Source organism: Ursus americanus, chromosome 26 (assembly GCF_024610735.1).
Source record: "Ursus americanus isolate L20-20 chromosome 26, mUrsAme1.1.p, whole genome shotgun sequence".
NCBI classification, from domain to species: domain Eukaryota; kingdom Metazoa; phylum Chordata; class Mammalia; order Carnivora; family Ursidae; genus Ursus; species Ursus americanus.
The window spans coordinates 10873877-10898571 of NC_142152.1; the positions used below are offsets into that span (position 1 = coordinate 10873877).

A 24695-nucleotide genomic window follows, 5' to 3' on the forward strand; every position below is an offset into this window, starting at 1 on the left:
TTTACAGTTGAGCACATGATAGTGAAGAATCTAGTAATATAGTTGATGTCCCTGCCTTGATTTATATGAAGTGCAAGTAGTTTTACCCACCATTGCTTTTGTATCATCTTATAGTGAAAAATGTCAGCAGAGTGAAAAGGGCAAATAACATTTTCGTATTATTATGAAAATGATCTTGACCTCACGGGGTGGGAATCCCCGGGGTCTGCAGATGCCACTTTGAGAATGGCTGCTCTGTGCCCTCCTGTGCCTCCATAAGGCTGGTGTGCAGACTGTTCTGTTTCTCATAGGGTTATTCTAATGGCTGTAGTATCACGTCTGTTGGGAGGCATTAGATCTCTGAGGTTTAGTGTATTGAAAATGGACACACCGCACTGCCAACTCCTATTTAATTTAGTTATCATTTCCTAAGGCACTCAGGGAAGTTTCGCTTCAGACAGAATAGGGCTGTTGGTGTCAGAATGTGTGCAGCTGCAGAAGGGCCGTGGGGGTGGGTGTCAGGGAGTCCGGGTCTGTGCTCCGTCACTGGCTAGCGGCAGCCCTGGAAAAATCACCTCTCTGGGCTTCAGCACTCTCACCTCTGCGCCGAGGCACAGTGGGCTTCTGTGTAAAAAAATTAACGATTCTGTGAATGTTTGTAGGATGGATGGATCGATGGATGGGAAGAAAGAAGGAAGGAAGGAATGAACAAATGAGCCGGGGTTTGAGGAGTATATTAGGAACATAAATGCCAGTACGGGAAGGTTTGCTGATAAGGTTGCTGTCTTTGGATGCGGCCAGCACTCACCGCAAGGCTCGGGCAGAGGTGGAATGACGCCTTTCAGGGGGGTTAAGAGAGGAGGATGTTAGATTAGACACCTGCCATGTCCTCCAAATCTAGGCTTCTGTAATTCTGTGTTTGTCATAGTTGGACGGTGAGCAAGTGCACTTGTGCCTCATAGAAGGCATTTTATTCCCACCCATCAATCATCCACATTTTTAAAGTAACGTTGTAAAACTTCGAATCAGGTGTCCGTCATTCCCATGGTAAGTTAGTGTAGTCACACTACCTGTATTTGCTTGTTTACTCCCATTTTGTAGGAACCTGAGAAAAAGTAAATAAATTCGGTAATAGTAAAGACAGCTTCAGAAGCAATCATGGAGGTGTGAGATTCCTCACCTTGTTTTCTCTCAGTGGTTCCCGAATGTTAGTCTGCTTACAAATCTCCCGGGAAACTTCCCAGGCCCTGACCCTGGGGATTCTGGCTCTCAGTCCTTTTGCCACCATAGCGGTGGCTCCCAGCCCTGGCTGCACATCACGGTCCCCCACAGAGCTCAGACAAATCTCTGAACCTTGGCTTGACCCCCAGAGAAGTGATGGACCAAGTGTCCCGTGAAGCCAAGTCATCCTACAAGTGGAGCTTACGAACCCTCACCAGGTCGTTCGGAAACGCAGCCAGGGTCGGGAGGAGCTGTACCGTCACAGGCGTTCACTCCTGGCTCTGCACACCGGATAGCACAGAGCACTCATCATCCCTTACACCGAATGATGCGAGCTCGGGGGGCAGGCAGAGCCTCAGACGGCCCACAGCAATGCACACACTCTTTCTGCACAGGGAGATGTCGAAGGTATGGAAAAGCAGATTCTGAGTTTGAAGCAGAAGAAGGAGAACCTGCTGGTGGACCTGAAGGCGGCCATACTGGCCCTTCACCAGCACGTACAGCAAGATCAGCAGGCATTCGAGCCAGAAATGCCGTCAGCCCGAGCAGCAGAAGAGGAGGGAGAGGCTGAGAGGGATTCTCAGTGGAAGGTGGGTAGGACTTCGGGCTAATGTGGGTCCTGCTCCCCACGGGAGTATTAGATGGTGTTATTTTTCACCTGAAAAGCCTGTGGCATCTAGGTTGATGGCCTGTAGGAATTTTAAAAGTAGAGAGATGACTGCCTGGATGGGTCACTAGGGACTATAAATCCTCGGGGTGTGTCGGTTCTGGACTCCACCTGGAATTCTTAGGCCCAGCTTATTTGAGGTGTGTGTGGGATTCCACAGGCAGGAGGGTGGGAGCCACCCCTGAAGGATCTTTGTCCTAACCAGTCAGCTCAGTGCAAAGTCAAAAATGTACCCGGCCCCACTCTAAGCCCACTCGGAGTCCACACTCGTGGATCCCATTTTGAACTGTTGGGTGAGGGGCCACAGGGAGCAGTGAGGGTGAAGGCGATGGAAGACTTGACCGAGTCATGCTGTTTGGCTGGAGGAGCTGGAAGATGCTATGTGGGTGGGCGGGTGGGGTTCTCGAATGAAGTGAGTAAAAAATGAGCTACGTACAAGCGCAGCCGGGCCAGGATCCCGATGATGTTGAACACAGCCCGGCTACAAGCGTTTGTGCTGTGCCTTTCAGGGGAACAAAACCGGTGGCCTGTCCTTCCTGCCGGCGCTCACGGAAGAGGCGGAAGAGAGCTCCCTGAAGAGCGAAGTAAGGAGCGTGATTTTCCCATTACGTTTTGTGAGAACCGAAACCTCTAAAAGACGTTCAGTTCAGTGGGAAGCTCTTGAAATGAATAGAAACACAAGGATTTTAAAATGTAACGCCGATGTTTTATAAGGGGGATTGAAGCCGTCCTCCCACGTTATTAACGTGAAGTGCATCGAAGCCCGCCTCCTGCCGAGTGGGAGAAATTAACTCAGACACACTTGCTAGTGTAGGGGAGGAGGTGAAGTTCTTGGTCGTATCCTGACCTCTGAGTACATTCTCGGAAGTTTGGAGGGTGTGTTGTTTGGTTGGCACTCTTAGTGTGTTTTGTAGAACTTTATTTTTCCGGATTTGAATTACTTTGTTAGTCTGAAACAGCACTGCCGATATAAAGAGTTGTGTCCTGAGAACGGGTTGAAGGAGACATGGACAGTTATCTTTCCTGGTATCAATTTCCATTTCCTGCTGTACAAACAGAAGTTATGATGGGTCTTGTGCCCAAAGGAAGAAAATTGCAGCAATTCATCATCTTTATGTCTCACATGTAACCACTGGACACTTTCCCTGCTCATTGCATGAACTGTTAAATAGCTCCACTGTCAAGCAGAACCACGTGCTTTCCTGTAGCCTGGGACAGCATGGACCTGAGTGGTAGGACAAGGGAGAGCATAGGCTCATGGTACACTCAGACCACCAGACAACTTCGTCATCTGATTATGCCCCTCACGGCAGAGGAAAGTGAGAACAGAGTGCACGGCAGTGTGATTCCAGCTGAAGACCTATGTTTGCCTCTGAGCTGATATGTTTATAATAGTCACTTTTTTGTCTTCAGCAACAGCAGAAACAAATGTTCATCAGGCCGTTACTTAAAGATAGCATTTAAGGTTACATGTACCAAAGCAGATTAAATTCCGAAAGCGCCACCTTAAAGATCCTTTTTGAGTGATGTGAGCCGACTTCCACCTTTTCAGAAGGTCGTCTAGGCTTCAGAACGAGCAACCACATTTGGACCCCTATGATTTAGTTAGCCAAAGAAAGAGGTGAAACAAAGAGGGGGTGAGGGATTAAGGGCTGCAGTTATCCTGCCTGGTAAACTGAGTTTTACAAGAGAGATGAGTAGGATGGTAGGAAATTCCTTCTTTGCTAATCAGTTGATTACTGTGTTAGAATGGAGATAAGAAAGCAGAGCCGTCTTCTGGGTCTTGGTCTTCACTCTGGAAGCCTGACAGGGACATGGGGGAAGATGGAGCATCCTCGTCCTCTGGAACCATCGTTCAGGTAATACTGGGCATAATACTCTGCTGGTTGGGGGCTGGCAGGGATAGTAAATAAAGTAAGTCCAAAGGATTTGTTCGAAAGACTGCTTAGGGAGGGAACCTAAGTTTCTCACCATTACCTCTGCACAAATCCAGAAACAGCCAAGTACTTATTATTTGCAGTTCCATTGTGTACTCAGTGATCATAGGAGAGTATTTTCTGAGAACTCCGTATGTGAGAATTGAGACTAACAAAACAGATAACTCAAAGGAGCCCCTCTTTAAAAGATTTACCGTAGTGTTTCAAGGCATTTAACCCACCTCTCTTCTGGGAGTAGTTGGGGGAGGAGTCTCTCCATAATCCTCTTTTTGAATAAGGTAGTGTATAATGTGTATTAATGTGTATTAATATCATTTTGCTATTTATGACCTTCCAAATCTCCAGCCTCTCAGACTAGAGGGCAAATGCCCTCACTTTAGAAAATCATTATAAACTAATGTGAAAACGATGTTTTCCCCTTGTTTCTGAAACATCCCAGCATGCCTCCCGCTCCTGTCTCTGTCCAGGGCTGGACCCGCCCCCCAGCCCCCAGGCCTGTCTTTTTGTTAAACTTCAGCACCAGGCTCTGCCTCTCCCTGCAGCTCCAGACTGCGCCTCTTGACGGGTTCCTTCCCTCTCTATCTCAGATGTAGTCAGTCTCCCCATCTCCGCAAGTTTTCTCCCTCGTGGTTCCGCCCTTCCAAACCAGCCGAGCATCCCAAAGCCCAGACTGCCTTCAGAAACTGCCTTGCATCCCCGGGATGCCCTTCTCTCCCAGCCCGCCTGTAGACAACCTGCTCAGCCACCAGGGCCCTCTCATCTTCCACCTCCTCCAAGAAGCCTCCACTTCCCCTTCATTCCGATAGCATTCTGAACCTCAGTTAGGACTTACCACATTTTTATGCACACATGGACACGGTTTGGCCAACAGCAAGAACTTTATCTTTCACGTGTTTATGTCCTGTACTGGGCTCAGCATGTTACTTTAATGCATTGACTTTCTTGATCCTGCTTCCTGGGTCAATGACTGTGCTTCCTCTTGTTCATGGCTAAAAGTCTTTACTTGGGGCTCCTCACCTTTGACCCCTATTATAATCAAAGTTTTGCCCTTGGCTATATTTAAACTGCCATTGACTTCTGGAACATCATTTTAGTGCCCTTTTATGAGTCCTAATCCTTATTGGTCTCTCCAGCATTAGACACTATCAGCATCTCTTCCTTCCTGAAAGCAGGGATCCTTTGACTTTCCTTTTTTTTTTTTTCTTTTTTTTAAGATTTTTTTTTTTTTTTTTTTTGAGGAAGAGAGGGAGAGAGAGAGAGTGCAGGTGTTGGGGAGGGGCAAAGGGCAAAGGAGAAGCATACTCCCCACTGAGCAAGGAGCCCAGTGGGGGGGCTCATCCAGGACCCTAAGATAATGACCTGAGCCGAAAGCAGATGCTTAACTGACTGAGCCACCCAGGTACCCTGATCTTTTGACTTTCTTGATTTTGTGCTTTCTTGTCTCATCTACCTGCAGCCCCTCCTCTGTCATCTTCTCTCGCCCCACCCACATGATGGTGGACATTTGCCCAGTGTTCTGTCCTCTTCCTTCTCTCATTCCCCTCAGGGCAGTTTTATCTCCTCCCATAGGTTTGGTAGTCCCCCTGTGCCAGTGATCCCCACATCAAGCCTCTAGTCTTGACTTCTCCTTTAAGACTGTTTTACATTTCTAACTTGTTGATAGATTTCTCTTTTTGGTTGTGTTTTCTTCATCTCAGACTCATTTTACCAACTTCCTTCAAAACTGGTTCTTCTAATTTCCCAGTGTCTGTTTATGGCACCACTATTTTCTCAGAGTCTCAGACAGACTTCAGAGTCATCTTAGGCACCTCACTCCTCTTGCCTTCCCTGTGCAGTCAGTGGCCAAGTGATGTCCATTCAATCTGTACATTCGTCTTCTCCTCCCATGATTTTGCCATCATCCTATTCCGGGCAGTTGTGACTTATGCCCTGGACTTTTGGAGCAGTCTTCTAATTGGGTTTATAGCCTCCGGTTATTTTTCCGAGTACATCTTATATAATGGTAACTGATGATTTTTTCCTAAAACCATTACCGCGAAGCTGAAATCTTTAGTGGATTCTGATTATCTGCTAAGGAAAATGCATTCTTTTTAGCCTTTTCAGACTCTCATGATCCTGACCTCCCTTTCCAATTTTGTCTAAGCTTTACTTTTAGTTCTTGGTTCATATCTTTCTAATAGCAGCTCTTGTTTTCAGTATAAGAAGCTGCAAAGTAACATTTTGTTAGTAACTGCTTGATGCTTTATATATGTGTCATGTTGTTTAGTGATCACATGCGTGAGTGAGGTAGCTTCTATTCAGAGGCTCAGAGAGTCCCAGTTAACTTGTCCAAGGTCATGCAGCTTGTAAGTACAACAATCAAGATTGGTCAATTATACTTTTCCAGACACATGATGTTAATTATTTGGGTATATATCATTTTCCCATTGTTGAACCGTGGCTAACCCAATAAGTGGGAGTGCTGGATCAAAGTATACATCCATTTAAGGTGTGACACACATTATCAGACTAGAAAGTTTGCCCTCTCGAAAGACTGTATCAATTTTATTCCTCCCGGGAATGCGTGGAAATGCCTCTTTCTTGACACCAGACTGAGATGGGTTATTTTCAATTTTAGCCAGACTTATCCAGTGGTTTAAATTACATTTATGTTCTAAGAATGTTGAATATCTCTTTGTTCATTGGCTTCTGTATTCTTACTTTTTAAGATTTATTTATTTGAGAGAGAAAGAAAGCATGCACACACACATGGAAGGGGAGAGGAGTAGAGGGTGAGGGAGAGAGAGTCTGAAGCAAACTCCCTGCTGAGTGAGGAGCCCGACATGGGGCTTGATCTCATGACCCTGAGATCACGACCTGAGTTGAAACCAAGAGTTGGACACTTAACCGGTTCTGCCACCCAGGCGCTCCCGCTTTCGTATTCTTTTATGAATTGCTTGTTCCTGCCATTTGACTTTTTGTTCTACATAGGGTTTGATATTTTCCTTACTGACTTATAAGGATATATATTAAGGATATTAACACATTGTAAGCTATTATCCCAGTGTGTTATTTCATTCTTAACTTAGGTTATGATGCTTTTTAAGGTAAACATTATTTTTTTTATGTTGCTAATACTAACATTCTTTCCCTTTATTGTCATGCTTTAAAAGTCCTTCCCCACCACTAGATTAGAAAAAGATTCACTCTTTTTTTTTTTTTTTTAAGAATTTTTATGGTATAACTTTTACATTTAAATATTAGGTACAGGGGGCGCCTGGGTGGCTCAGTTGGTTGAGCGTCCAGCTCTCGATTTTGGCTCAGGTCATGATCTCAGGGTCATGAGATGGAGCCTTGTGTTGGACTCGATGCTGGGCGTGGAGCCTGATTAAGATTCTCTCCCTCTCCCCTCCCCACTCACATGCTCACTAAAAATTAATTAATTAATACACAAATAGTAGATACAATTAGAATCCATTATTAGGAGTAAGACAAGGATTTGGTTATACTTTTTCATGAAATACCTGAATAGTTCCCAAATTTAATAAGTTAATCTTTTCCCCTATTGTTTGAAAGGTGGCCTTTATCATATAATTTCATTTAATTTTAGTTCTCCTATTAATCCACTTAAATACAGAATTCTGTAGATTTCCTTGTATGTTCCTCATTAACTAGAGAGCTTTGGAAAATTTAAGTCTTTCAAATAAAGACAAACCTGAGGAAGCTGATTTTTCTTTTTCCCTAATGAACCAACTTTTCTCTAAATGCACCTGACTTTTCTGGACATTTCTGCACCCAGGTGATATGTAAAATGAGCTAGTGCATGGCAGCAAGGGCAGGAAGTTCTCTGGACCTCTGGTTCTTTTCTTTACAGGAAGCAGCTGAGAAAATAAGCACATGTGAAAATCCTATGGCACAAATTCTTGCACCAGATTCACTGAGTCCCAGCCAAACAGAGGAGGTAAGTCCCTGCCGGTAACACGCAGACTACTCAGGTACCTGGCAAGCTTTCTGTGTTTGGAATACTTTGTATATCGAGCAAAGAGTTCTTTGTGAACTTTAACATCTTCATATGGGCTGTCAGGCTGGAGAACTGGAAGATCTGCCATCAGGTCTTGACCTAGAAAGTAAGCGTGGTGCAGAGCAAGGAAGGCTTGATCGCTTGCTGGCCATTTGTCAGGGTGAACTAGCCTTTCCACCAACAACTACTTCTTTCTTCTGTAGCTGTAACTTACGTAACAAGTGTGCGTGTGGTGGTGCTGGCGGGGGAGACTTGCAGATGTTTATAGAATTGACTGTAAAATGTTAAGGAGTAAATTTAAAGCATTGGTATTTTGGCGTGAAATAGAGTCACCGCTAGAAAATTAGCCTGCATTTTAATTAAATCCTGTTACTTAGATCAGTGGTGTGTTGATGCGGAGACCAAACAGTGTGTGACATAAGTGAGAGCCTAACTTGGATGCTAGAGCATTGGCGACGTCACGTGAAGAATGTGGACTTGTAGACCCCAAGGCGTAATGAAATCAAGGATGGAATCCTGGTTCCACTTATTAGTTGGGTGACCATAGGTGGTTTGGATAAACTGTCTATGCCTCAGTTTCTTCATCCATACACTGGGAATAATAAGGGCTTGTGATGGGAAATAATGAGAGGATGTGTGTGTCACCTAGCATGGTGGCCTGGCCCCAGAGCCCAATAAAGGGTTGGGTATTATTAATTTACAGTTACGTGGTGATGACATACTTTTCTTTAACAAGAAATACTTGTGGTGATACTTTTTAGTGCCCCAAAATGCACAATCATAAAACACTCACTTAAATCATTTCTGCTTTTAAAATTTGGGGCTATCATTTAGAGAAGATATTTAGCAGCGGTGTGGCTGTGGAGAGAACTGTAGACTCTGAATTAAAAGATTGCAGAGCTGTGTGACCTCAGGCAAGTAACTTAGATGTGGGCCTGAGCTTCTCAGGGGCCAAGTGGTGAAATTGGAGGTGGGTGAATTGCTTAAGCGTTAAATGAACTCGGGTTTCTCTGACTATAAAAAGAGGTGGGTGAACTGGTTACTGGCAGGTTTCCCAGGCCACCTTTAGCAATTGCAGTTTCTATGGTTGCAAATATTCTTTATTTTCTTCCGTTCACCTTTGGATTCTCTTCAGTTTCAGATAACTAGCAAATAAAGCCCAGATTAGTTATCCAACTTCCTTGTTTTCTCATTAATTCAGTGAGTTAGTGAAAAAGGAAAGAAATTCAGTATTGCCACTAAGAAACGTGTGTGGTCTATGGTAGGTGCTCCAATAATGTTTTTGAATAAATGAAGAAGGTCGATGGTAAATCTTTTATCACAGACTAGTTAATATTAACAATTGTTATCTCAGGTGACAAAAAAGAGGATCCCAAAATCGTTGCCGCTAAGATACAGCAATATCTGAAAACTAGAAAATAATTAATCTGTTGACTAGCAGTTGGTGTCTGGCAGTAAAATCACACAACTGTTGCTTTTTTAAGAAATCTGGATTAAAAATGAAAATTGAAACCAGGTGACTCCCATGTATAGCCCCCCCCCCCCAACTGTGCAGAGAAACACAAGGCAAGGGAAAACTTTCTTAGGAAGGGGATTCTTGAAAAAAATATTGATGAAGGCAAGGGAGAAAGTGTTTTGTCAGTAAAGAGCAAATATGTGTGAAGTTATTAGATGGTCAAGGGGAACACATGCAACTCAGAGACGCCCCTGTGAAGCCATCTTTGCTAATACCATGTGTGGGAAAAATGAATATTTTCACACCCTGCATGTTGTCGTTGCCACTTGCCCATTTTGTTTACTTTTCTTGTACTGAAAGTTCATGTTTAAACACAATTCTGTAGACATTGGGAATTTTTCCGCCTTTGAGTTGAGTTTAGGCTATACATTTGTGAACAATTTTGTAAACATGTAGTTAGCAAAGTCTTATATAGAAAACGTCATATTTCATCACAATCAGTAAAATATTGAGATCAGTAATTTTGTAGAACAAAACACAAATTCCTAAAGGAATCTCTAGAAGGGTCGATATAATCTTTCCATATTCTGGAAAAGTACATGAGAAGCATACATATCTGTGTATCAAATCTTCTTTTACTTCCAAATTGAAAATATCTAATATATTTTTTAAAAAGATTTATTTATTTATTTGTCAGAGAGAAAGAGCACATGAACAGGGGGAGTGGCAGGCAGAGGGAAAAGCAGGCTCCCCGCCGAGCAAGGAGCCCGATGCAGGACTCCATCCCAGGACCCTGGGATCATGACCTGAGCCAAAGGCAGATGCTTGATCAACTGAGCCACCCAGTTGCCCTGAAAATATCTAATATATTATTAATAGAATACTTAATTTGGTATCTGAGAGAAATTTTTCTTTTGGATTGATAAGCAACCGAGGTGTTTCAATAAGAGCACATCTTCCATTATGCTTTCTTTATACTATAGTATAAGCACCAGTCCTTAACTCCGTAATATTTGAGTATCTAGACGGTGAAAAGCAGTTTCCGGGATTCCCTCCGAAGAATAGGAGAAAAATTTCCAGATTACCCTAGATTACTCCAGCTTACCTGAAGTTCATTGCTTGACTCACATTGAAAGTTTTAATAGGGAGAAATTTAGATGAGTAATAGCATATACGTTAGGGGGAAAAAAGCCAAAATACTTTAAAATCTACTTGTTAAGTGCGTGGCGTATTTCCTTGTATCCCAGCTGGTGTGTAAAGAGCCTTTTTTTCCTGTTTGATCAGAGCTCACAGCAATGTAAGCATTGCTTAATCATGTGTCGCACAAATTCAAACACTGGCCAATTCGCTGCGAAGTTTCAGGCACACACACCCACACGCACACCCTCTCACTCACACTCACCTGCCTCCTGGGGCCCGCTCGCTGCTTAATGAACTGCGAGCCCGTTTGCGCCCTCTGCGCCTGGGAACACCACCTGTGTACATGCAGAGCGGCTGCTTGGAAACCTGGAGCACCAGGTCACGTGATTGTTGCTATGCGTGTGGAGGTGCATTTTTCTTTTCTTTCTTACTTCTGCCCTTATTTATTTGTTTTCTTTTAACTGGGGGAAATGCTGGAAGTTCCCAGGTTTTTGCAAGCTCGAATCTGAAAACTTTGGGTGCCGTGGCTTTTCACTGCTGGATTATCTTTGGATTTATCTTAGGGTGCCACACCTCCTCTCAAGGCTGCCGCTCTGGGCTTTTCCGACGAGCAAGGAGCTTTTGAGGCCACGGTGGAGAAATCGAGGCCCAAGCCTGCGGAAATCCTCCATGCCTGTAAGACCCAGGTGGCCGAGCTGGAGCTGTGGCTGCACCAAGCCAACGTGGCATTCGAGCCGGAAACATTAAATGCAGACATGCAGCAGTTGGTGGAACAGCAGCTGGTAGGGTGCCAGGTAAGGCTGATGGCTTGGAGTTCATGGCCGGCCTCTTCACCAATCACCTTCCGAGACTGGGTGACTTTCTCTTAAAGCAACAGTGTGTTTCTTCCTGTTACTCCGACCCCTGTGTTTATCTTGGCCTCAAGTTTTTGTTCTCAGGGTAATTCTTTGAGGAAATTGATGGAAGCAGAGTATTTGGAGAGACAATAGTGGGTAAGAGCTCGGAATCTAGAGTCCAGATCCAGCTCCGTCACGTTAACTATGAACTTGGGGACGTTAGCTTTCCACCTCATTTTCCTCATGTGGTCGGTTATCTCATAGGACTTCGTCAGGGTTAAATGAGATAAGGTACAAGAACCAGTGTCAGGTGTATCAAGTATATAGATAGTGCTCAATAAATGCTGTCATTTGTATTCATAATAAGTTCCTTAGAACTTCCATTCTTCTGAAATGAAACGGAACATCCTGATTTGCAAGCTTGCAAATACAGCATGAAGGGGATTTGCTGCCATTTTACTGTGAATGCTCGTACTCTTGCCGGAGAGTGGGGGGACAGGAATATAAACTTCTTGCTTTTAGTCATTTTGAGTAGCATTTGCTGGCTCGGCCCAAAGGTTGGGATCTCTGTGTCCCTCCAGGGAGAAGCTAGAATGATGACATCACCACAGCATAATCGAGTGTCACAATACCTGAGGTGCCTTCCCCAGGGGTGGTTAGATCAGCCTTGGTCCGATTGGCTTGCTTGTCTGCCGTTGCAGACACCAGGAATGAGGACCTCCTCTGAGAGTACCCCCAAATCACTGGCCCGGCTACAGGGAGCTCCTCCCATGATAGCCCATTATGGGTTTGGGGGTAGCCCATCCTTGGTCATCCCCTTTCCCCACTCAGGCCCACAGTCTTACAATATCGAGCACCTGCCTCATGGGGTACCCAGGTGGACAGGCTGGCCTCCTTCCCCAGGCAGCTCCCCATCTCTGACCCCAAAAGGCAGGTTCACTTAAATACTGGCACTACCACGTGGCCTGGCTGATGAGGCACAGGGGAGTCTGGAAAAGACTGTATTACAGCACAGAACAACGTTGTGCTAAATTGAACCTGAGGTGTTCAAAATGATGAGTCCCAGCCACTTAACGCCCTCCAGGATAGATTTGCCAATTGATTGCCTTGCTGACTGGGCAGACCCATGCTGATCCCTTGATCACCACCAGAATCCTGTTCTCATGCCCCTTGTAGGAAGGTCAAGGATTTGGGGGCCATCAAGGGAAAGACACAACCACAAGGTGGCAGTAGCACACAGCAAGCTTGCTTTGGGCAACGTTTTGGCAGGAGCTCCAGGCCTCAGGAAGTCCCTCTCTACTGGAGCCCTTCCAGAGGCTGTGGCAGGAAATGGAGGTGGGGCCACAACTGGAAGGAGAGGAAGGCAAAGGAACTCCCAGGGAAGCAGGGAATCCAGAGGGGCTTGTTTGCTAGGTGACATCAGAGAGTTCCAAAGGGTAGCAGAGGCTAGGGTATTTTAGAGCCCCAGAGTTGTGTCCTAACGGTAGGGGGCAGATGTGGGGTCCCACCTCGAGTTTGGTGGCAGTAGGATTTGAGCTGATGGTTCTGGCCTGCTGTGAAAAAGTAAGCAACATAGGGACCAATGTACAGGGGCCACCTCTGGCTCATTTATAGAAACCATAGCACAACTTCATATTGAAATATATAAAAAACCTTCCAGGAGTCTATAAGAAAACATAAAGTTCCCAGTGGGAAAATGTCCAAAGGACAGGCGCAGACAGATCAGTCAGGAAAAAATTAGATTTGGTCATCTAATATTTGAGAAGAAATGTTCAGCCTCGGTTGTTAAAAATGTGAATCAGAACAGCTGTTGTTTTGTTCCCATGTTCCACTGGCAAAAATTATATTGTCCTAGAAAACTCTGGATGCGCTATCCTATTCGATTGCCTCAGTGTTTTGGGAGGTCAGCTGTCAGCATATAACAGGTCCATCTTATTTGACCTAATAACACCATTACTTTAAATGTAGCGTCCAAAAATAACCCAGAAAGGAGAACAATATTTTTGGCAGTGTTAATTACAAATGTGAAGAACTGGAACCAGCTTAAAGTCTTAACCAGTAAGGAAGTTACAGGAATCATGGACTATCAACTTGCAGCTAGTGAAGTGGGACTCACGAAGCATATGTCTGTGGACACGTGAAAAAGTATGTATAAAACAGCTAAATGGAAAAAGGGAGCACAAAATTATAGTACACTCTGTAGCCACTCTAAAATCTATGATTACATATTGTTTACACTTAGAAGAGTCTAGAGGATACAAGCAGTTTGCTTAGATAGAGGAGTTATAAGAATATATTCTTTGAAAATCTGTTTTTGTTTGTTTTTAAAGATTTATTTGAGAGGGAGAGAACGAGCAAGGGGGAGGGGCAGAGGGAGAGGGAGAAACAAGCTCCCTGAGGCTCGATCCCAGGACCCTGGGGTCATGACCTGAGCCGAAGGCAGACGCTTAACTGACTGAGCCACCCAGGCGCCCCTGTCTTTGTTTTTTGAGATTTTTTAAAAAATTTTTAAGTCATGTCTGCACCCACCGTGGGGCTCAAGCTCATAACCCCGAGATCGAGAGTCCCATGCTCTGCCCACTAAGCCAGCCACGCACCCCTGAAAATGTGTTTTAAGGATAGTTTTTCCTTAAATTTATCTTAAAAAGTGGGACTTGTTCTTAGTCAAGCAAGTTTTAGCACACATGATCCCAGTGCTGGCATGGGAATCTGAAAACCGCCGCTGGGTTGTATGCCCAGCCAGTTGGCATGACCGTTTGGGCTTCAGAGCCCCAGAGGAGGGCACACTTGATCTGTTGGGGAAGAATACAATGACGGTGACTTACAGGGAAACTTACTTCGTCTAGCTGATGTATTTTTAGATCTGTGTGTAAGTTGGCCGATTGTATCAATGACTCAGTGTTTTAGGTTCCAAATTATTTCTTCTGTCATCTTCATCTGCTATTTTGGAAGTTGATTTGACTTGAAAAAGAGAAAGAAAAGATCAAGGGAAAGAACCTTCCAAGAGTTCTGTGAAATTCTTTTTCTGTCACGACTCAACACTCGGATTGCAACGGGAAAAGGTTAGGAAAGTTCGGGGGAGAGGGGGTAGAATAATAATAGTCAGCATAGACTGTGTGTCAAGCACTGCCCAGAGTGCATGGACTTTAGCTCTTAACTCCTCAGAGTAAGCCTAGGAGATAAGTTCTGTTATTACCCCCATTTTACAGATGACTGAAGACGCATTCATGCAAACTAAGGGGCTCAGGTTTACCCAGCTGCTACATGGGATCTGAACTCAGTCGACTTCCAGTGTCTGTGTTTTTTGTTTTAAGTTTGTTATCTATCTATCTATCTATCTATCTATCTATCTATCTATCTATCTATCTATCTATCTAAGTAATCTCTACATCCAACGTGGGACTCAGACTCACTACCCTAAGATCAAGAGTTGCGTGCTCTTCCGACTGAGGCAGCCAGGTGCGCCAGTGTCTGTGTTCTTAACCAGTATGCTATGCTGGATACATTCAGCTGTATTTTCTAAATTAATTATAGAGTCACTTATTTTAGATTATTTTGGAGAGTGACATCTGCAAGTTGGGGTTGGTTTGGTTGCACCCCTGTCCAAAAGCTCAGGAATTATGTGAAAATTGTTCTTGTTTTCCCGAGGTGCCTTCTAATCTGTGTCTGAGACTTGTTGCATGTACTAGGTTGACAGAGTGACTCTAAGTCATTTTAGAATATAACGCTTGTTCAAGACCAAAACCACGAATACGTAAATGATTTTGTTTCCTAGGCTATGCTAACACAGATCGAGCACAAGGTTGCTTCTCTGCTGGAGAGCTGCAAAGATCGGGGGCCAGGAGACAGTGGGGCCACTCAGCAGGAGGCTGAAGCTCTTTCCGTGAAATTAAAGACTGTGAAGTGCAATTTGGAAAAAGTCCAGATCATGCTTCAGGAGAAATACAGCGAAGACCAGGTAAAACACAGCCACGTGTAGACGTGTGTGGGTAGGTGACATGCAGAGCTACCAGGAAGGAATCTGGCGGAGGTGGTGAAACAGCTACAGAAAAATACACTAAGTAAGAAAGAATGAAGCCCCTTAAAGCTGTAGGGGATGGTCCTATTGACTCTGTTGTTGATTCCGTCTTACCTTGCAGTTTCCCTGCCTAGGCTGTTGTTGGTGACGATGCAGGTTTGGTTTGGGTTGGTTTGATTGGATTGATCATTCTGGCTAGTAATGAGGTGGTGTAAGCCTTCTTCATAAAAGAAACATAAGTTTTAAGGGAAATTTGTGACTCCAGTTGACTGGAAAACAAAGCTCTTATAAAGGTTAAAATTTGACATCAGGAATGTAAAACCTGTTTCTGGGGTCCTGTTTGTTACTCATTTACAAATATATGTACTGATCAATGTATCATACAGTTCAAGTGTTCTTGTGACTTTAAAAGAATTCTGTATTTATAAACACAAATACGAATCTATGAGTAGATCTTACTATGTGAGATTTGCATCTGTACGTAGGAGATGGTGGTTTCTACTCAGAGGATTTAAATAAGATTGGCTGCAGATACTACAGTTCCCCTTTCATCCTCATGTGTTCTCTCTTTTTAAAAAATGTTTTGAACATAAGGGAAATTTGGATGCATAAGCATAAAACTGTATGTCTTTTTTCTTTCCTTGTTTTTTTTACTTTGTTCTTAAAACAGAAAAGCGATACATTTCCTGGCTTTTAGTAATTCATTGGATGAATTACACTGACGAAATAAGATGACCAGATCATCAAATATACTGGTTTTTGCAGTTGTTTTGAAATAAGTACATGAAATCATAGTATGTAATTACAGTAAATAACAAAGTACCGTCACTTACTTTATATAAAACTTTTCTATCATGTAACCTCATTATTAGAACTGAAATAAAGTGGGTCATTTTTTTTAAATAGTCTGACGTCATCAAATGTTTTGCAGCATTCTGCCACTCTAAAGAAACCTTCGGAGCATCAGAAGGATCTCCAACCAGATAACCCTTCTGCATTGGAATCTGTTGTAACCGAAAGGCCACAGTTCAGCAGACACAAAGATTTCCAGCAGCAACAGGTAATTGCAGCCCTTAACAGGTATAGGAATAGGAATAAAGCTTTCTACAAACTACTAAGCTAAGTACCAAACTACCATCGGGGTGTTTTGTTACGTGACTGGATGGAATGTGTGATCTGCAGGTGTTCCTGGGTGTTGAGCGGGGCTGTAGGAGCTGCTTCGCTTTCACCTTCTGCAGGTGGGGACCCTCTAACTTGGCTACTTTATTAACTTGCATCGTATTTCAAACTAAGCAAGTATCTTCCGGGTGAACTTAACCTCCGTAACTGTAACACCGCTTTCTCTATTGTTTCAAAATGTGTTGGCCTATTTTGGGGGGATTTTCCATGTGTGCAATAAATACTGTGATACATACTTGGTCATTGTGTGAATGCTTTAAGTAGGTTTTTGAGAAATAAAAGTTAATGAGAGCAAGCAAGCAAGAAAGGGAAATAGTAAATAATTTAGGAAGTGGTTCAAAATGAGATTATCTCAACAGAAGAAACTGTTGGGCAGGCACTAACTGGAAACTTTGGACTGTTTGAATCTCTCTCCATGATAGGTTCTGGAGTTAAAGCCAATGGAACAGAAAGATTTCATCAAATTCATCGAATTTAATGCCAAGAACATGTGGCCCCAGCATTGCCAACCTGATAAAGATACAACTCAGAAATCATCTGAAAGGTAAAACATTTTTAGAATTGGACGTTCAGCAGTTTTATGGTTGGGAGAATTAAGAACATTTCTTTTTAAATCACTTGTAAAACATTGAATGTAATAAAATTTCTGTATGTTGATGATTCTTTTTACCTTTTGTTTTCCCTGAACAGCAGTAGGGCGTCAAGCCCCGAGAACGATGCTCCAGGCTCTGTCTTGTGGGCTCGGGGCCGGAGTGGAGATAAGTGGCGGTACCTACATCACGGACTCTCAGCAGGACTCGGGCTGCCGTTCCCTGAGCAGGTGCAGCCTCAGGTCAGTGCGAGCAGGCGCACAGTGGGAATGACACATAAGCACGTTTATCTTTGAAAATGCGGCAAACGTTCATTCAGTACACATCTACGTTCTGCCTCATGTAGTAGTTTATTTTCAGAAAGCGAAGATGCCAAGTGCATTTTTCATTTGACTCGCCCCTTTCGGCCCTCCTGGAAATCTGCAGGAAATGCCACTCCGTCGTGCTTCTGTGGCACCCTGAGCTTCCCCAGTCGCAGCTCTTACAATACTGTGTGCCCGTTTGTCTGTCTGTATTCCCCATCGGGTGGTATGGGAAGAAAGACGATGTCTGCCTGCTTCACGTTATCAAGGCTCAGTTTCGATATGTTAAATGAATAAAGGAATGAATAATATATGTTTTAAAAAAACACTTTAAAAACAGTACAGTGTTCTGTTACTGTCATTCATTCATCGAAAACTAATTTGGAATCTGCGGTGTGCCAGCCCCTGTCCCAGTGGTACCTGTATTCCACCAACACGCTGTCTTACCGCCATTGTAGGTTTTATTCATACTGCCCCCCGCTACTTCTGGATTTCTCTTTTTTTTTTTTTTTTTTTAAGATTTTATTTATTTATTCGACAGAGATAGAGACAGCCAGCGAGAGAGGGAACACAAGCAGGGGGAGTGGGAGAGGAAGAAGCAGGCTCATAGTGGAGGAGCCTGATGTGGGGCTCGATCCCATAACGCCGGGATCACGCCCTGAGCCGAAGGCAGACGCTTAACCGCTGTGCCACCCAGGCGCCCCTGGATTTCTCTTTAACCAGGGAGCCCATGAGCAGAATAGCACTGTTGCTCAAGCCATCAAGCTTCTGTCTTTGGTTTTGCACTCAACCTGCCCGGACAGAGCTTACCACCTTTTCCCCAGGTCTCCAGTCTGGTGGGAACTTCTCAGCTCTATTCTGCCGAGAACCTTCTTTGACCTATTAATGTTGAATTAAGCTCATTGGTAGGGCTTCAGTCTTGGTTTCTCCTTGTTGTACACACCGTAACATGTATATTGGTCTCTTTCCAACAGTACAAACCATCAGGAGTTCTTTTCCCCAAGCAGAGGCAGATGCCGCCTCACCCTGGGGCTTTGTATTTATTCGTTTTCCAGTTTGAAAAAGGAATGAACTCTGAATCTTTCTCTCTTCTAAAGTCACAGTGCATTTTTAATACTTACTGAGCTTTTCAGTAACAACTCAAGATGCAAATCCGTCCCTGGAGGTGACTGTGCTCTTAGAATAAAGAGTTGGCTGTATACCGGGGGCCTGCCAATAGATGGGAAGAGAAACAGCTAACCTCATAACATGACGGGTATTGCTACTAAATTGAAGGATTTTACTCTATTTTTCAAGTGATGGTTTATTTTCCCTCATTTTGATATCTAAATGGACCCGCAAGTGTTTAAGTAAAGCTTTTCATGACCCTTCAAAGCTGTCCACGGTATTCAAGATTTAACTGTGTTTTCTGACAAGGGACAGGATAGCAGAATCCCTGACGTGAAGGTAACACGTGAAGGCAGTTTTGCTGTTTCCCATTAACATCACCAGGACCTCAAATTGTAACAAGGCTTCCCTTTTTCATACAGGTTGCCACAAATATGAGTGTTCTGCCCAGTGTGAGTGTGTATAACTTCAGATACCCGACAACTGAAGAACTGAGAACATACACCACACAGCTGGAAGACCTGCGTCAGGAAGCGAGGAATCTGACCCAGGTAGCAACGTCACGTGACGTATTCTCCTCATGGCGCTATCAAACGGGACACTGTGAATTAGTCATGATCGTCTTTATTGACTCAATAGTAGAATACATCATGAAATGGGTCCTAGAACTGCAAATAGAATCTCTCTCTTTGGCCAACTCTTTGGCCATCTTGCATTCGGTAGTGGCCGCCTAGAGCACCGTGTTAAAGGCTTCTGAACCTTCATCCGGGATTGGCAGGAGCAAGGCTCGTTGTTGTTGTTTTGTTTTTGTTCTGTTTTTTTAAAGATTTACTTATTTATTTTAGAGGTAGAGAGCGGGGGCGGGGGGAAAGGAGCAGAGGGAGAGGGACAAGCTGACTCTGTGCTGAGCACAGAGCCCAACATGGGGCTCGATCCCACGACCCTGAGATCATGACCTGAGGCGAAATCAAGTGGATGCTTAACAACTGTGCCCACCCAGGCCTCCCAGCAAGGATCATTATTGATTAGTATTGTCTGCAGGGGTGCTCTGTGATTGGAAGGGTGAGGAAGGAGGGGAGTATGGACAAGATTTCCAACCTTGACTTGATTTAATGTTGAAATGGTGTGCTGGGTAGCGTTAGGTATCCACCAGAGAAGACAGTAGGAAACGGAGCCCAAATTGGGCTGATTACAGTTTTGGCATGCTTCTAAATTACTTGTAACTGGTCAAGAATTCGAGGTGATCGTGGGTAAAGAAAAAGAGGTGGTTCCAATAGCTTATGCTAAAACACAAGGAGATCTGTGGCTCCCGAACTCACCAGGGCACAATGGCACAACCCTAGGCACCCCCCGTGGAGTTGTATATCTAAGGGGGCCCTAATTCTCACAGTCAGCCCATAAATGACACTTCTAACTGCCCCTTGCTCCACGGCCTATCCCTATCTTTTTTTATTGAGCTATAACTGACACATAACGCTCTGTTAGTTTCAGGTGTATGCCACAATGATTTGATATTTGTATATATTGTGAAATGTATATATTGTGAATAAAGCCAACATCCATCGCCATGTAGAGTTATAAAAATTTTTTTCTTGTCATGAGAACTTTTAAGATTTGCTTTCTTAACTTCCAAATATATAATACAGTATTATTAAAAGTCACCATGCTGTGCCTACCATTCCTGTCTTTAAAATATTGTACCTCTTTCCAGTCAACCCCTTCAGATGTCTTGACTTCTTTTCCCTTTCCAAGCCATACTTGATTTCATTAACCCGCTTTCTCCTACATTAAAATGTGGGAGCCAGGGAGCCATGGGAAAAGGGACAGTATGCTTTACTCGGGACCACACTTCCACCTGGATGGCCCTGTAGGGAAGTCCTTCATCTGGTGATTTGCCTTTTAATACCGTTTCAGTAGTCAACTCGCCTAACATTGAGTTTCTTAAACTTGTTTTGCTCAGAGTTACCATCTTTATTTATTTATTTATTCTACCTAGTTCACAAAGTGTTCAAAACAACAAATTATAAAACAGTATAACAGAAGCTGTAAACTAACAAATCAGAAAATTTAGGCTTAGGAAGGCAAGGAATCCTAATGCTTTTTCTTTTCTCCTCTTGATTCAGGAAAACATGACAGAAGAAACATACATAAATTTGGATAAAAAATTATTTGACCTATTTCTGACCCTCAGTCAGTGCCTTGGCAGTGTGGGCGAGATGCTGCGGACACCCGGGCTCTTCAGAGAGGATGTCTGTGCTCAGCAGGTGCACTGCGAGGTAGGGAATGTCCAGTGAGCCCAGGTGTTGGCCATTGCTGCAGGCAGCCCACCATTTAAGCCCGAGCTGAAGCCTCGTAAGGTCAGAGTCCGTTCACTGAGTCTGCCTTCCTCTCCTCTTTGCAGACACTGGCTCTTGAATTGAAAAAACTTTACTTAGCTATGGGTGACAAGAAGAATGACCTTGTAAAAGCCATGACTTGGCCTGGGAGGAACACCAGCTTGTTTCCTGAATGTTTTGACAACCTCCAAGTCTACCTGGAGCACACCCAGGCCACAGCTGCCTCTAAAAGCAAGTCCCTGAAAGCTGGTCTCGACTATAACCGCAGTTATCAGGTACGGAGCTAGGCACCCAGCCTTCTTTAACACTGTTTTAGGTTAATTTCCATTAGTTCCATCATTCTTTTTTTTTTCTTTTTGATGTAGTGTTCCATTATTATTGTTTGCATATAACACCCAGTGCTGCATGTAATACATGCCCTCCCTTAATACCCTTCCCCGGGGTAGCCCATCCCCCCCTTCCCCTAATTCCATCATTCTTGGTGGCATTCGTGGATAGGGATTGATGAGGAAAGTGGTGAGACGTTCTCTCTGTGAAGGTTTCCAGGTTATTTTTGCTGCACATGGTTGGAGACCATTTGAAAGCGAGGTCCTTCCCAAAGTTGTGGTATGAATTTGTTGGGTCGAGCTAATACGCTGTTTCTTTCCTGTGTTACATTTAGCTGTTAACGAGCATCATAGCGGAGGATTTCTAGATAACAGGGAGCCGTTAAAGTTTCTGAGCAAAGGAAGGCCAGTCTGGGTGTGTTTCAGGTAGACTCACCTGGCCGATGTCTGTTGTGCATTAAAGGAGAGACTTGAAGCACACAGACGATTTTAGTAGCTTCCCAACTAGAGAAAAAGAAACGAAACAGAACACCACTTATGAAGGAGTCTTGCCTATAAAATCAAACCTCAATCTGATCAAGCCTCTAGAATCCAAGTAAAACAGACCCGAGGGAAGAAGAGCATGTGGGGCAGCACTGAGGTGGGGGGGGGGGGCGGGGGGGGGCATGCCGTCAGCCCAATCCAGCCAGTGGGAAGCTGTGTAGGATGAAAGACCTACTTTTTCCACCATCCCACCAAAACCCCAGGAACAAAACAGATGCTTGGGGAGCCTGACGCTGTTAGTCCATTGCAACCTGTTGGACCTCATTTAGATTCCAATTCAAACAAACCAAAAAGAAAAATTACAGGCAATTAGAGAAATGTGAGCCTGTTCTGACAGCTAATAGTACTAAGGAATCATTGTTGATCCGTAGTATCTTCAAAGGGAAGAATCTTTATCTTTTAAAGATGCATACAGAAACTTATACTGCTGAAATAAAATAATCTGTGATTTGTTTCACAATAATCTGAGGGGAGGGAGTTCGGGTACAGTCAGGAAAGCTCAGGGGAGGGGACAGAGCAGAGACGACTGGCCACAAGTCAGTGATTGTTAAAGCCAGGTGATGGTGACGCAGGGAGTCCTCTCCTTTGATATCTGTTTGAAACTTCTGGTAGCAGAAATATTAAAGGATAAGTAAATTTTAAGAAAAGATATTGAAGGCCTAAATGAGATTCTCACGGTTTCCTGAATTTATCTTCTTATACAGAATGAAATAAAGCGACTGTATGATCAACTTATTAAGAACAAAACATCTTTACAACAGTCTTTGAATGAAATTAGTGGCCAGAGTATTGATGAACAGCTTCAGGTAATCAAGTGGAAATAATTAAACTGATCTAACCTGGCACCAAAGAGTTTTGTGCGGAAGCCGTCTTCTGAACCACTGCCCTTTGTGAGCAGTGGCAAGGCTTAAGTAAATAGATTAAAAATGAAAACTATTTATGTTGACCTTTAAAAATAACTTCTAAGTAGTTCTTTATGAAGAGTAAATTAAACCAACACAGGACTGTTGTCCCCTATCAACTGGGCAAAAATGTATGTTTGCGCAGTGTCGGTGAGGGTGTTGGGAAAGGAGACCCTCCTCCTCTCGGGAGGGGTGGTGATTCGTCCAGCTTCTCCGGGTCACTGGGTTATAAATCAGAACTCGACGTGTAAATGCTCTTCCACCCACAGAGTTTCACTTCCTTCGTTTACTCAGCAAGTATTCATTGAGCACCTACTATGTTCAGACACCACTCTAGGTGTTGGACTTGCGCTTATCCTAAGGAAGTAAGACAAGTGCAGAGAGATAGATACGCATGTAAATACTCAAGGATGGACCTAGTAGCTGCTTGAGTCCAAACCCCTTAAGTAGCCAGAAGCCATGAGGAGCAGACTGCTAGGAAAGCAGTGGGTGGCCTTGCGGTGGCATACGGCGTGTGCGATTAAACGGAGTCACATGTGCGTACTGATGAGCAGCGGGGAAGCAGCTCGCTGAGGATGCGGACCGCAGAGCGGAAGGGTGTGTGCACTCTGCGCGTGTAAGGGGGTGCACCGATACCTCTGGGGTGAGCTTCGAACGGGTTGGGACCAGACTGTCAACTTGGCTCTTTGGCAGAAGCTGGAGGTGAGGGAGGAGAAGTGGGACTTTCATGTTTCCCTAGTTTTTTTTTCTGTGCTGTTTAATTCTTTTAAAATGAGTACGTGCACCTCTTTGACTTATTAAAAGCTTTTACTTTTTTGCATCATCTCGCACTTTAGAAAGCAGATGCGTGTACAGTGGAGCTGCAGAACTCCGAGAGCCGGGTGGCAAGGCTGAGAGACGAAGGGGAGAGGCTTCATTTGCCTTATGTTTTATTGCAAGAGGTTTACAAATTAGAGGTATGTCTGAGCAGAGAACATTCAGTCAGTGAATTACTGTGATTATAAGGAGTAAGACTTTCTTCTTCCCCGAAGGGAGTTTAGATTCATTCTCCATTTGGATTATTTTCATGATTGGATAAAGATGCTGCTTCTTTTCAGGATGTACTTGACAGCATGTGGGGAATCCTGAGAGCCCGGTACGCAGAACTCAGCAGCCCTTTCATCACTGAGAGCCAGCAAGACGCCTTGCTGCGAGGCATGGCAGAGCTAGTAGATATCGGGAAGGAGAAGCTTGCTCATGACCACTTACAACAAACCAAGAGTAAAGCTGCCTTACAGGCTCAAATACAAAATCACAAGGTAGGACGCATGGGTCAGATTACCTTTTCATAGACTTTAAGTCTTTCTGACTTAAACAGAGAGCATCCATTTTCTTCCTTGGTGAAATATACGTTGTTCATTCATTCATTCATTCACTCACTCATTGTTTTACAAACCTCTGTTAGAGGGCTCCCAGTACGCCAGGAACCCTGCTAACCTCTAAGAATATGATTGTGAGTGAAAACAGACACACTTCCTTACAGTCGTGGAGCTTTTGCCTGAAAGAGAAGACATTTATGAAGGAGTCCTTCAGACGGATTTAAGATTAAAATTGAGATACATGCCTTCAGAGCATGTAAGAGGATAAATTGAATTCAGGAAATTAGGGAAGGCTTCCCTGAGAACTGAAAGCAAAAGAACTATCTATACCTCAATATATAAATACATGCCTAATGTAAAGCTACAATAAATCTTTTAGTTTTCCACTCATTTTATTAAAAACCTCATGATCACCAACTAAAGACCTGTAGTAATATAAGTGCTGATGTAAAAAAAAAAAAAAAAAAAAAAAAAAAAAAAAAAAAAAGATGTATAAAACAGTTCCTGCCTAAAGAAGCAGAATTCTAGGCTTGTGACCAATAGACTTCAGTCTAAGAAATTCAAAGGTAGGGATGCCTGGGTGGCTCAGTGGTGAAGTGTCTGCCTTCGGCTCAGGTCATGATCCCAGGGTGCTGGAATCGAGTCCCACGTTGGGCTCCTTGCTCAGCGGGAAGCCTGCTTCTCCCTCTCCCTCTGCCTGTCACTACCCCCGGTTGTGCTCTCTCTTGCTTACAAATAAATAAAATCTTAAAAAAAAAAAAAATTCAAAGGTAAACATTGTATAAAGAATGGAGGGGG

The 24695-nt window shown here is 43.8% G+C and overlaps 1 protein-coding gene across 5 annotated transcripts in view; it reads left to right on the forward strand.

Annotated features, from left to right (window-relative positions):
- SYNE2 (spectrin repeat containing nuclear envelope protein 2) overlaps positions 1-24695 on the forward strand; it is a 307352-nt gene that overhangs the window by 204725 nt on the left and 77932 nt on the right. For 4 of the 5 annotated variants that reach the window (XM_045810585.2, XM_045810589.2, XM_045810587.2 and 1 more), the window contains 15 exons: positions 1596-1790; positions 2377-2451; positions 3616-3726; positions 7658-7744; positions 10964-11194; positions 15012-15194; positions 16186-16314; positions 16856-16977; positions 17124-17265; positions 18855-18983; positions 20556-20708; positions 20834-21043; positions 22342-22443; positions 23376-23495; positions 23637-23837. In XM_045810585.2, the coding sequence (XP_045666541.2) occupies positions 1596-1790; positions 2377-2451; positions 3616-3726; positions 7658-7744; positions 10964-11194; positions 15012-15194; positions 16186-16314; positions 16856-16977; positions 17124-17265; positions 18855-18983; positions 20556-20708; positions 20834-21043; positions 22342-22443; positions 23376-23495; positions 23637-23837 (2190 nt within the window). The remainder of the gene's footprint in view (positions 1-1595; positions 1791-2376; positions 2452-3615; positions 3727-7657; positions 7745-10963; positions 11195-15011; positions 15195-16185; positions 16315-16855; positions 16978-17123; positions 17266-18854; positions 18984-20555; positions 20709-20833; positions 21044-22341; positions 22444-23375; positions 23496-23636; positions 23838-24695) is intronic. The other variant, XM_045810586.2, reaches the window with a different exon arrangement.